General features: G+C 35.8%; 1 protein-coding gene across 2 annotated transcripts; it reads left to right on the top strand.

Annotated features, from left to right (window-relative positions):
• The first annotated feature begins 53 nt into the window (after nt 1–53).
• lat (linker for activation of T cells) lies at nt 54–13,513 on the top strand. 2 transcript variants are annotated; one of them, XM_051715924.1, is made up of 13 exons: nt 54–830; nt 4,367–4,471; nt 4,751–4,799; nt 5,394–5,407; nt 5,565–5,619; nt 5,692–5,750; nt 5,873–5,905; nt 6,152–6,191; nt 6,435–6,481; nt 10,595–10,675; nt 10,769–10,834; nt 12,642–12,711; nt 12,869–13,513. In XM_051715924.1, the coding sequence occupies exons 2-12, from the start codon at nt 4,369–4,371 to the stop codon at nt 12,704–12,706; spliced, it is 612 nt and encodes a 203-aa protein (XP_051571884.1). In that variant the 5' UTR covers nt 54–830; nt 4,367–4,368; the 3' UTR covers nt 12,707–12,711; nt 12,869–13,513. The 2 variants fall into 2 exon arrangements, with proteins under 2 accessions (XP_051571884.1, XP_051571883.1); XM_051715923.1 differs by having other exon boundaries at nt 57–830; nt 5,394–5,428.
• Nucleotides 13,514–13,550: the final 37 nt, after the last annotated feature.

The following is a 13,550-nucleotide window of genomic DNA, read 5'->3' as shown; positions in this document are numbered from 1 at the left end:
TGGTAATTTATTGGGGTAAATCATAATGAAAGTATATCAATTATGCCTCTTTTGGTCATTATTGTTTTTAAAATAGCCTATTATTGTTTGAAATAGAACCCTGGACATAATTGGGTGCAATGAAATTATAATCTTGTTCTAATGTAGACACATTCTCAGACTAATGTAGGTTAATCGTGTGCATGCAAGGACTGTGTGATTAGTAGTAGCCTGTGTTTGGGTGGCCGTCACTACCTTTGGATATCAAACCAAATAAAAAAAAAACAAGAAACTGAATAAAATCTGCATGGTGACAGAAAAGAGCAAGACACCAAACCTTCAGATGAAAGCAGATAAGGAGGGATGTGACATGTAGAAAGCATCCACTTAGAGAGAGATTGGGGCAGAAAAAAGATGCTGAGTGGTGCAGGCAACAGAATGGCATTTTCAATGAGCCAATGAGGAGAGAGAGCAAGTGCAGCAAAAAAAGAGACCTAAAAGTAAAAAGTTCTTTGCGGCAAAGGCCTAGTAGATCAGAACCCACCTCAACGGCTCATCAAATAACAAGATTTAAGGAATTAAGTGCAGATATGAGCATATGTTGCTGATATTTGGGTTAGGATATCGAGCAAACGGGAGAAAGAGAGCAAAGGGACTGCACCTGAGGAATAAGAAAGGGGCAAGCTGTGTGGGTTGCAGAATAAAAAATGGTGGCACCTTTAGTGTGAGCTGCGAGTTAAGTGTGAATTTTGCAATCTGCATTTAGCCTGATAACAGGTCTCCAGTTTTGTTTCAGATCTCAGCTGAGCAGAACCTGTGGTGTCTTGACTGACTTTGCTGCTACTAATCAGGTAAGCCTTGTCCCATTTAAAAAAAATATATATATATTTTCACCCAATAAAACAGGAATAACTGTATTTACTATGTTGAATACTATGTATTTAGAGTTTTCCGTTACACAAAAAAGTGAATGCGAGTGTAAAAGTTTTAGTTTAAGAGATATTTCCTTGACCTTTAGAGACAAACTGCCCTTTTCATTTTTATTAATTTTCAAATGGTCTTGTGCATTGTATCCCTCTCACACATCATCAAGAAACCAGTGCCGAGGAGTCCACAATCTTCTTTCCACACCTTTTTCGAGTCATGTCAGTTATTTGGATAGTGCACAATGCATTTTGTTTCAAAGCAAATTTACAGAAAATAGTGCATTAATACCACCAGTGAGCAAGATAAATGTGACTGTGGTAAGGAAAACAACTCCAAAACCTGTAGTTTCCTCTTTTTCCTCAGTTCATTAGTGATAATTAACCCCAATCTGAGGGTTATATTAAATACAAAAGGGCTTCAAAACATTTATCAGCCAATTTTATATTTGAAATTGCCTTTGAAAATTGTCAAGCTATCTTGTTAATTGTTAACACAAATCAAATGTATTAATAATTTTCATTGCTGATCTCATATTAATGTTTCAAAATACAAGAAAATCTGTCTCTGAGTTGGTAAGCACAGTTTTGCCAAAAGGATTTATTTGAATGATTTATGTACTGGCTAAGTCACTTTAAAGTGAATGGTACAGTAATGCTGGTTCATATTCGACTAGTTTTATTGAGATCAGAGGGTCAAGTGGTCTCGAACTGCAAAAGAAACCGCATTATGACACATTACGTAAGCCAGTTACATTTACATATGTGCTCTGAAAAGTTCATGATCTTTTCTCACCAAAGCGATGTACAGTATAGCACACTTCTCACATAATTACATATTATTAAAGATATGTAAACCATTGCATACATATAAACAAGGTAGTCATTTTTTGTAATACTGAATGCATGATAAACACAATTAAATTGTTTCTGATGAGCTGATTTTTTAATTATTTTTAATTTTATTTTTTCTTCTTCTTTCAGAAAGTCTCCATAATGTACTGTGTTGAGTATGTAGTGTAACAGAAAGAAAATGTAGGCACGGTTCCTTGCATTTGATTCACTACAGCTCTGGGGCTTAAGTGAGGCCCATACCTCTCATAATGTGTCTTTTTTTTCTCATCTAACTGCAAAATACAGGAAATCCGTTTTCTTGCTCTATATGCAACCACAGACAGTCACACACACTTAGATAGAGGTGTGTAAAAACTTGCAAGGCAGGTGATGTCAATTGAAAGTTCACAGATTGAGAAACTTCTAAATTAAAACTGGCAAAATGTTTTTTTGTTTGTTTGTTTGTTTGTTTGTTTGTTTGTTTGTTTTTTCTGAAAAGAGTGGACAGCTCATTTGAATAAAATGTTATAGAGAACAGGTGGATTTGCACATTGACACTAAAAGGAGCGGCAGTTTACATACACATTTATTCAGACTGCTTTTAGCCAAAAGGAATTTACAAGTGAGGACTAGTACACTGCAAAAATGGTTGTTAGAAAATAAGAAAATAAAATAGTACATTTTGTGAGGTTTATGTTTAAAACGAGTAAAAAAAAAAAAAAAATCTGCCAATGGAACAAGGCAAATGGTCGTATTTTCAAACTAGATTATCTGAAAAACAAATCTTAATGCCTTATGGCAATTATAACTATCAGGAAATGCATCTTGTATTAAAAAAACAAGACAAAAATATTGATTAAGAATATAATTTTCTTGGCAGTGTGTGACACGACTAATTAATCATATAGAGTCGGCACCGTTAGAAGCTCTGCAAGACAAAGGTACAAGCTATTTAGGGATGCAAGTGTGCAATGATGTAACCACACATTCAAGATTGTCCTAAATGTTTAAGAATCAGTCAGGCAAATCTATTTATTGAGCTCTATTCTTAATGTCTGAGATGATTATGGACCTGCAATTGCATATAGTGAGAGTAGAGCGGTTCTTTAGTGTTAGGACAGGTAAAGAAAGTTCTTTAGATGAACTGAGTTGAGAACTCAATTATCCAAGTTTTTGTTGGCTAAACTGTGAAGTTAATGAAATTAGAAAAACTATATTTGTGCTCTTGGTTGTTGTGATTGTTGTCACTTTCAGTTATTTGTCATGTAGCACATCTTTTTACTGAATGATGTGTTTGGTGATTGCCACCATCATCGTGATTAGCGTTTAAAGTGTTATGGCCCACGCGTGTCTCCTTGTCAAGCTAAGTCTGAATATGATAGAGGGATCAAACACTGATCTCTGATCATCAACTGGCCATTTACCATCAAATGGCAGTTTATTTGATCACTAACAATGGTATATCTCTAACTACTTTTGTTATATTATGATTTCATATTACTAATGACAAGTAATTTAACTTCACTCACTGAGTACTTTATTAGGAACACTACGGTCCTAATAAAGTGCCAGATGTGGTCTACTGCTGTTGTAGCCCATCCACCTCAAGGTTCAACGTGCTTTGCATTCTAAGATGCTATTCTGCTCACTACAATTGTACAGAGTGGTTATCTGAGTTACTGTAGCCTTTCTATCAGCTCGAACCAGTCTGGCCATTCTCCGCTGACCTCTCTCAACAAAGTGTTTATGTCCGCAGAACTGCCGCTCACTGGATGTTTTTTGTTTTTGGCGCCATTCTGAGTAAACTCTAGAGACTGTTGTGCGTGAAAATCCCAGGAGGTCAGCAGTTACAGAAATTCTCAAACCAGCCCATCTGGCAACAACAATCATGCCATGGTCAAAATCACTGAGATCACATTTTTTCCCCATTCTAATGGTTGATGTGAACATTAACAAAAGCTCCTGACCCGTATCTGCATGATTTTATGCATTACACTGCTGCTACACGATTGGCTGATTAGATAATTGCGTAAATAAGTAGATGTACAGGTGTTTCTAATAAAGTGCTCAGTGAGTGAATATTCCATTTGAATTGAATTACAATGAAGCTGATTGAGATAAATAAGGTCAAGTTTACTTAAAATACATTAAGCTCATTTAACAAGTTAAACTGATTTAACAACATTATGTTCTGTTTAAACAACATTCCCTTTTAAGTTGACACAATTAACATTTTTAAGGCAGCACAAACATTTACTTTTTGAAGTTGAAACAACAAGATTTATTTTACAGTGCAGGCATTTCTTAAAGATGGTGATGGACCTGAATAGTAGGACACCTGTTGCTAGCATTAAGAAACAAGAATTTGTGCATCCAATGATTCAAGCACCTCAGCCAACCGCCTCCCTATTGTTTCATTTGCATAATCTTACAAGTATAAAAGGGGTCATTTTCTCACACACACAAAAAAAAAAAAAAAAAAAAAAAAAAGTTGATTTCTTTGTTGTTGCTTTTTTGTTTTTGTTTTTTTTATGCATTTAGTCACACTAACCTACTACAGATTCAGGTTGGTGCTCTCCATTATAGCCTAATACATCCATAAATTCAATATTATTTCATTCTCTTGTCAGTTATGGACTCCACTGCACTGCTGTCTGTTGTGGGCGGTGCTCTCCTCCTGTCAATCATCTTTGTAACCAGTCTTTGTGTAGACTGCTGGGGCCGCAAACAACCAAGTAAGGCAAACGGTCACTTCCAAAATGCATCTGTCTAAAACAAAAATCATTCTTTCTTTTACCAGAATTGCATGCTAAAATAAAATGTGGTGGTATATGGTAATCCAAATAAACAAATTTACTGTACACTAACTGCCTATTGGTATACAGCTATGCAAAACTCTAACATCTTAAGAAAGAGTTGTATCATAACGTTTGCAGTGTGTCTCAATACTTTGTAAGTGCATCATGACAACAATTAGTTAGTACATTAGTACTTCCAAACTATTTCCTTTGTAGCATCCATCCATCAGAGGTCCAGTGATTCTAGTCCAGAATACAACTCAACGTAAGAAATAATATCACTCACCCACCGAATAGAGGATGTGCCTCTCTTCAGATTGCAATTTTCATACATATCTAAAGAAATACAGTGGGGTCCAAAAGTCTAGGATCATTCCTGAAAATGCTTCTTATTTTTTATTTCATATTACATTATTAGCATAACAATTTGAGTGAAAATTTTTTTTTTAATCAAAATATTAACACGAATTGCTGAGTTTCTAAAATTTGATTTGGCCCCTTTTGCTTTATTGACAACATACACTCGAGCGAGCATGGACTCCACACTTTTGTACAAGTTCTAAAGAGCATCTTGTGTGCTTTAATGAAAGCAAGCAAATCTATCTGACCTTTTGTACAAAGGAGTTAACATGGTCCTGGTCATGAATATGTTACATTTAATAAGTGAATTAGAACATTTCTTTGTTTAAAATTATACAACATCCTTCTTCTTAAACTGTTTATTTCCAGGTTTAAATTAGATTTTGAATTACACATTTTCTATGTGGTCTTGGACTCTTGTACCCCAAAGTTCTGACTCACTTGTTTGAGGTTGCATGTGTGTGTTGGGTTAATATTTTCTCTTTCTTTCTTCATACAGATCAGGTTTCATGGGTAGGCATCCTGAGTCTACATGTAAAAAGATTGTCTCATAAGTTATAACATAATGAGCACTGTTTGGTTTGTGCTCAGATAAATGCATATAAAGATTTTATTTTTTTTTAAATCCAGACAAGGATGACAATGGTTGTCTCCCTCTTTTATTATTCAGATGCACCCCATTTAGACCATCATAGATTTCAAACCATGCCTTACCCACTACCCAAGTGAGTATTTACACAAATATACACACAGTGTGTTGTGTTTCTGTGTGTTGTTAATATCCAGTTTTCCCTCAGTTCCCTAAGTTCTCCATCAATTACTGTAGAGAAGAGACCCTCCTATCCTCCCTCAGAAAGTGAGTCCCATACAGTCATTTTGGCCTTTAAGACAATATAATAAATCTTAAAAACAGATTTTTATTATTGAATGATTGGTTAATAAAAGTATTTTATTTTTATTTTTTATATATCTCTGAAGCTGGAAGTCAAGCCAGTTATGTGAACCAAAATGGTGAGGAGGGAATCAATGTGGATGACTATGGTCAGAAGTCCAATTACAAATTTTAATGTTATTTTGGGGGGTTCACGGTTTTATTTTTAAGTATTTGCCTGAATATGAGATAAAAGGACAAATGTGTTTGCATGTGTGTGTGTGTGTGTGTGTGTGTGTGTGTGTGTGTGTGTGTGAGAGAGAGAGAGAGAGATAGGATAATTAGTAAATAACCATCAATATGTGACTCTTTTCTGCATATTGAAGATGAGCCATTTCAGCCCACAGATGAACCAGACAATTACATGTAAGAGCATATCTGCCTGATTACAATTTTTCAGAAGGTGTTTTAAACAGTTACAATCAGGCTAATAAACATTAAGTCATTATCCATATTCATTATTCACAGACAGTGAAATTATTGAGATTTTATACTTTTTGTTTGCACAACAAATTATCCTTAATCATACAAATATACATTTTCTCATTTACTCCAGGCTCTGCAAAATGTATTAAAAATATCAGAAATTATCTTTATTTTGTTCTTTAGAACTGTGATTCCAGATTGTCCCAGCAGAACATCGTCTCAGAGCTCAGGTGAGACAAGATTCTGAGATGAAGAGGTTCAGTTATTACTTGGTCTAATCTAAAACTAATCTAATTTATAATTGGAGAAGAAAAATTTGCCAAAAAACTATTTTAAAACGAATAAAGTGAATAGAAGCAAGTAAAGTGAATTATGGAAGTTTGAGAGTTATACAAGAAATCTGAACCCTTTATAAAATGAAATGAGAAAAATTTTATTTAGTAGTAACATCAAACTAATAACCCTTTCAAATATGTACTATGGAAACCACAGATTCCACAAAATACCAAGCACTTAAAAAATTTGAAAATGCAGGTTGTCCGCTTTACTAAACCATATTATTTGTGTTACACAACAAAATTGAGTTTCTCTTCTAAACTTGTTTTCTTTGCTTTCTTTTAATGTAATTCTCTAAAATGTGCACTCTACTTGATTACATTATGTAGGGTGAATGTCAATTAATCAAGTAAGTAGTTAATGTTGTTATTTTGTGGTTTAGAATAACCAGTTATGTTATGCTGGGTTACCATTGTAGTGAAGAGTGGAGCTTTTGCTTAGGTTGAGGACGAGTACACAAACAACAACTTGTATGTTGCTTTACTCAAGGAGCAATTACTACTTAGCATTTAGCATGCTATTGCTAGCTAAAAATTCGCTAACTAGCATAACCTTACAACATAAATCAATAATATGATACAAAAATGTTATGTAAAACTGAGGGGGAAAAAATGTTGTGTTGGGAACACACAAAAAAAAAAAAAAAAAGAAAAAATCACTTTAAGGCTAATTAATTGGGTCATTTAAAAATAACTTTATTCCATTATGTTGAAATTACATGAAAACATTGTTTCCTCACAAAGAATTGAGCTAAACCAAGAGGAAAAAATATGTTGATGCAACTTCATTGATTCATGTGGAACCAATGTACATGATTATATCATCTAAATTCAAAGCATTTTTTCAGTGTAGCTGCTAAAATACTGTTTTTAATAGCCTACAATAGAAATTTACTATAGTTACTATTTTACTACAGTAAAACTTTGGTAGCTTCAAAAACAAAGATTCTAAATGAAGGTGATATTATAGTTTAAAAAAATAAAATAAAAATTCAGTGTAAACTGACATTAGACAGATTTCTTTGATCGTTGTGCCACGTGTTGCTGTTTTTTTCTTTTAAGTGTCTCATGCAGGAGCGGTGCTTTTTTTTAGACGCTGCGTCATGTTAAAAAGAACTTCAGCATTTAAAATGCATCTCAAGACACCTGCATGCATTTTCAAGGCCAGCATTCCCCAGCGGCTCACCATCTCACTGCCCTGTGGAGAGTGAGGGTCATGATGGCGATGTGGTTTCCTGTTTTTTCTGGACCTGCGATGACATCATTGTATGTGTACTGTGAAGAAACCGGTCTCTCTAGAGCTGCGCTCATCATTTAAAGGCAGCAGTGATGAGGATACGCAACAAATCGATAGGGTTACAACTGCAACCCTAGTTCACTGAAAGGAGGGAATGAGACGCTGCATCATAGCTGATGCTTTGAGGTTATTGCCACAGGGTGTGGACGGGTGAGCAGGCAGGTATAGCTACGGGCTGGAGATCTCCAAATGACACCTGGGATACTCCAGAAGGGGGCGGGGGACGGGGGTTGTGCAATCTCCAAAAGGGGGCGTCACTTCCACTCACGGTTAGGTTTAGGGAAAGGGTTAGGTAAGGTGCTCCTTATATCTTTGCTGGAGGATTGGAGCTCCCGCCCCTTTTGGAGCTTTGCAGTTTTATCCTTCTCCTGGTGAGCGGGCCTGGTTTTCCATGCCGGGGTCGAGGAGGGGCAAAAGTGGGCATCATTGTGTACCCAAGCTGCTCAGCACGGTCCAGTGTCGTGAAGGCCGCGGCTCCTGAGACCAGCATCCGTGCTGAGCGTGGAAAACTGCCGAACGCAGTGGAGCCCGGCGCCCTAATTGCGGGATGCAGATCATCACAGGCAAAGACATTTGAGGGGGAGGAGAGGAGAAACATGAGGCTTGTGCTAGCGAAATTTCCTTCTCAAACTCTCCATGCTCATCATCCCATCCTCACACATCTCCCTCATGTGGTCCTTCGGGAGTTCTTTCAGAAAAAGGGCAACCCGAGAGCGAAGTGACTTGAGTCTCATGCGTTTGCAGTTAAAGCAATCTGACTCACCGAGCAGACAGGGGGATAAACTGCTCACATGGACGGAAACATATGCGAAATTCCATCTTGAAAAAGATGTTGTTAAGCAAACAGCTTTTATGCCTGTGAACAGTATACAAATACACACAAACTCATCAAAGCAGTAGTGTTTATGTAAAATAATTTGTATTATTTAAATAACATAAATTAGTCAAAGGATATGCTTCCGATGAGGCACAACAAGCTGTAGAAATCCAGACTTTGGACACCAAACCCCTGGTAAGTATGAACATGCTAAAATAAGTTGTATGAATGTAGCACAGGTTACAACAGGGCTAAAGGCACTGCTTATGGACTCCACAGGTGAAGATGCTTGAGGGGGAAGTGAGGAGGAACGCAAGGCTTACGCTAGCAAAATTTCCTCCTCAAACTCACCAAGCTCAACATCCCACCCTCGCACATCTCCCTCGTGTGGTCCCTCAGGTCCCTTTAATCAACTCGCTGGTAAATCAGTGAAACATCGAAAGATGGCTCGTCCATCCGCTAAAACACAGGAGCGAAATTCCACATGTTGTCGTATTCATCGGCGAAGTGTCAATAAGTGGTGTGCACCAAAGGGAGTAGACAAAAACCAATCCACTCGCTGTGAAGAGTGCAGATCTTGACGGCAAATTAAAAATTAAATGATGTGCAGTGTACGAAAGAGAGATATCACCAGTGTTGGGTAATGTTACTTTTAAAAGTATCTCGTTAGAATATTGCGTTACTCCTTAAAAAAGTAACTTATTAAAAAGTTCATTTTTATGGAAAGTAAAGCGTTACGTTGCTTTTGCATTATTTTTTGCATTACTTTTTTCTCACCGCCACTCTCTCTTCTGCTATAGTATGCATTGCATACAAATAAGCCATGCATTGCATACAAGAGACATTACAGGTCATGCTAGCTACTGTACAACACTCATGTCAAAACAACAGTAAATAAACAGATATTTAGAAAGTCTACAATCAGTAGGTCTTCACATCATATTTATAATAAAGACTCAAAAACATGAATATGCATGATTTGTTTTTCCATCAACATGGCAGCCAATATGAATAATGAAGAATAACCACTGTCTTACCAAATGCAACAAAGTTCAACATCTGAACCTGCATCATATGAGGTGCCAATCGACAATGCCAGAGTCAACTTGAGATGTTTTTTCAGAAGTCAGGATACAATTCAGAGGGGAATGCCAACCTAACATGTTCAAGGAATAAGTCTGATGAATAAATGAATATTTTATTTTATTTATCACTTAAGTCATCAGGCTTGTTTTGAGTTGATCCACAGTGCATACTGCAGACATCCTATTGCAAACATGCACGTTGATACAACTTGAAGGGAATCGTTTTTAATGCTACCAAAATGTCATAAAAATGGTATGTTTCACAAATCACATTACTTGTTTATTCTAAAACAAAAATGTAGAATATTTAAGACATTTGTCTGCGTACACAAACCGTGTAGTACGTTGCTCGCAGCCGCTGATCCAGAGTCAGCTTTTCTCATCCCATCTAGTTATGGGGAGCTCTAACACGGAGCAGTTTGGCTGCATAAGTCCGTGAATTGAGCGAGCATTTCACCCTGTGTATCATGCCATGGTCAGTGGAAGGCTAGTCTTATAATCCCTCTGCCTAAACGCGCTTACTGATTTTTTTTAATGCCGTATGTATTTACACATGAATCAATCACGTTTCACTCAACCAAATGTTCTGTTGTCTGAATTTCTGTATTCAGGGGTGATATTTTTACCGCAAGGATGCCCAGTTTGAACAGCCCCTTACATTGCTTGAGGGATCTATTTGAATTCATTATGGTTTTACTGTTGTGACAAACACTGTAGAAACTACCATGGTTATTTTTTGTAAGGGAATGTCAAATAAAGTCATTACATCATCCGATAATATGTTGATGTACATTTTATTAACTTTGTAGGAGCAAATTATATAAACATAGTGAAAGAGGACGGGAATGAATCTGCATGTGATGAATGTGACAACAGAGATGATGACTCAGGTATAACATGCTGTTATAAATGAATAAATAAAGAAATGACCAAAACACACCACTTCAGTGTGTATCAGGCTAACTTCTGGGGTGTGTTTACAGACTCTGGTGATTATGAAAACCTCAAAGACAATTTAAACAATCCAGACCTTGGACACCAAACCCCTGGTAAGTATGAAAATGCTCAAATGAATGTATGTATGTAGCACAGGGTACAACAGGGCTAAAGGCACTCCTTATGGAAAATTTGCTTTTTTTTTATGGTCAAAGTGTATCAAGATTGAAAAAATTCATTTATTTTTATTGAATATTTATGGTGCAAAATCATTTGGGTGAAAATAATACTGAAAGGTTGTTTTGATTAAAATTCTTTAAAAAAAATAAAAAGGTGAAGAGGGAGCCTTTTACCCCACGCTTATCATGATATCATGTAAATATAGGGACAGAATTGTCAACTTAGACAAATGCTTTTGAGACAGCAAGATGCTTTTTTGAGTAACAAATTAAGATAATGCTTATTCAAAATATCCACTTCAAAAAAGGGTTTAACATTTTCTTTTAATTTCAGTCACATTTGGCTCTTCATAAAATCTCAAGTATTCTATGAACAAATTCATATCCATTGTGATTTAATCAGTCAAGTTGAGCCAACTTTGAACATTTTTCATAACAAATCTATTCACTCCACTTAAAAAAATAACATAACATAAAAACCCAATGTGTTTTATGGGGTCTTTTTACCCCAAATACTATACTTTCACTTATTGAACAGTTATTAAAAAACTTTGATCAAAACTGAAAATGACAAATAAGAATTTTGTCTCAAAATAAATGTGATAATTTCAGGGATTCTCATTAGCTACATAAATTTGCAAAATATATTAAATATTAGATCAAATTACAAAATCAAACTTTAGACATTGCACACAATTCTTTTATGGACAAGGAATATTTTGCAGTGTATAGTGACGAACAAGTGTTAAAGAAAGTACTGTGGTAGTTTTTGTTGCAGTTTAATGTTTTGGGAGAAAATCAAACCGAAAGCCTTTTACCCCAGGGGGCCTTTAGCCCATAGGGAAGACCAGGGCTGTGTTTCCCAAAAGCATTGTAAGCCTAAGTATATCATAGAAACCACTGGCACCAATAGTCTCTACGATCAACTTAAGCTTGTGATGCTTTAAGGAAATGCAGCCAAGGCCAGTCGTCCACCTTTTTCCTCCAATGATCATTTGTAACAAATTCTTTGTGTGACTGCTAGCCTGGGTCTTCCCTTTATATATTCATATTTTTACTTTGTCTGTTATTGGTGGTGCATGGTCAATCAACAGACAATTGTATTTCTATTTTACCCCGCACAAAGAAACGTAATAAAATAAATAGGTCTGTCAGAAATCTTTTGACAAAATTCCAGTGGAATGACAGAGCCCTAACTAATTAACAGGGAAGAATATCAGGGATGATAGCTCATGAGAGGCAAGTCAAAGCAGGTGTTGCAAATGCAAATTTTCAATTGATTAGTTTGTTGTATGTAAAGCTTTTTGTTGTATTTAAAGCTCTTTAAGTGTTTAAGCTTAAACTTAACTTTTTTTTCTTAAGAACTAACCCAAAATCATTATTTTTGATTAACTCATCCTAAAATTTTCAAGCTACAGCCACCAAACTCGGCACAGACCTTCAGCCTGTTCTGACTCAAGTTGCTATGATGACTTCTAACTGATCAGAATTATGGTTTTTGCACAGCAGGAGCAGGCAACCAAAAGTCCCCCAAATCTCATAGTCTTACTCTCTTCTTTCTTTCTTACCTTTCTAACGGTCTCTCTATCTGTAACCTTCAAATCTATTTTTTTGTATTAGTGTAAAACTTTCAGACAAGGCTTTGTCAAGTCAATGTCAAAGTTTATTTTGAGAAATTGTATCTATTCATAGTGAAACTTGATGGAGATGAAAATAACATGTTGCTCTTGCTTCTCAACAGCTGTGTCCTTTGGAAGTATTGACAGTAGCTCTGATTATGTCAACACTGACCCAAATCCACAATAATTAAGGTACTAGACAGTTCTTCTCGCTCTTTAGTACTCAAGATTATCTGACACGTGTGTACCTTGGAAGATTTCTTAATGAATGCAATGAAACATTGTTAAAACATTTTTCCTTCTCTCGAAGACTAATTTCTTGAATGGATTTATTCAATTTTTACCCAAGGATGACTAGAGTTAACGAAAGAAAGCCCATGAATCATCCTGCCTGCCAGAACTTTCCAGATGTCCCCAGTGCTCTGGAAATTGTTGAAGTGCAATGAGGCATCATCAACAATGCACTGAAGCCTTTTGTTACATTCAGTCCTTACGAAACATCAGCTGACGATACCTGAGAATATTTTATTTGATTACTTTTTATGTATATATATATACTTTTGCAGTTTACAGCCTTCTACATCCTGGCTTTTACTTCTAAGAATATGATCACACCACTGTTTCTTTGATTGACAACACATGTAATATTCAGCTTTCAATGCCGTTTTTTTTGTAAATGGAGAAATAAATCAAGCATCACTAAACTCATCTGGTGTGTCGAGTATCAAACAGCAAAATACTGGAGGAAAATGTTTACATGGGAATTCAAGAAATACAGATGAAAGATCACCTGCAATGAATTAAGGCAGTTTACCAGTGACTCTTCAATGATAGGAAAATTAAATGCAGAATTAAATCTTATCTAAAAACTACTGCAACTTGAATTCACATGATTTCTGAAGAGGATAAGGATTTAAAAAATGTTTTATAGAGATTGCACACAATGTTGAACACAAGTGGGAAAAAAAAAAAAAAAAAAAATCACCCAATAATTTTATTTCAGTGACTTCTCCAGGACTGGAAACAGTTTA

Source organism: Myxocyprinus asiaticus, chromosome 14 (genome assembly GCF_019703515.2).
Source record: "Myxocyprinus asiaticus isolate MX2 ecotype Aquarium Trade chromosome 14, UBuf_Myxa_2, whole genome shotgun sequence".
NCBI lineage: Eukaryota > Metazoa > Chordata > Actinopteri > Cypriniformes > Catostomidae > Myxocyprinus > Myxocyprinus asiaticus.
This window is presented reverse-complemented; position numbering and strand designations above follow the sequence as displayed.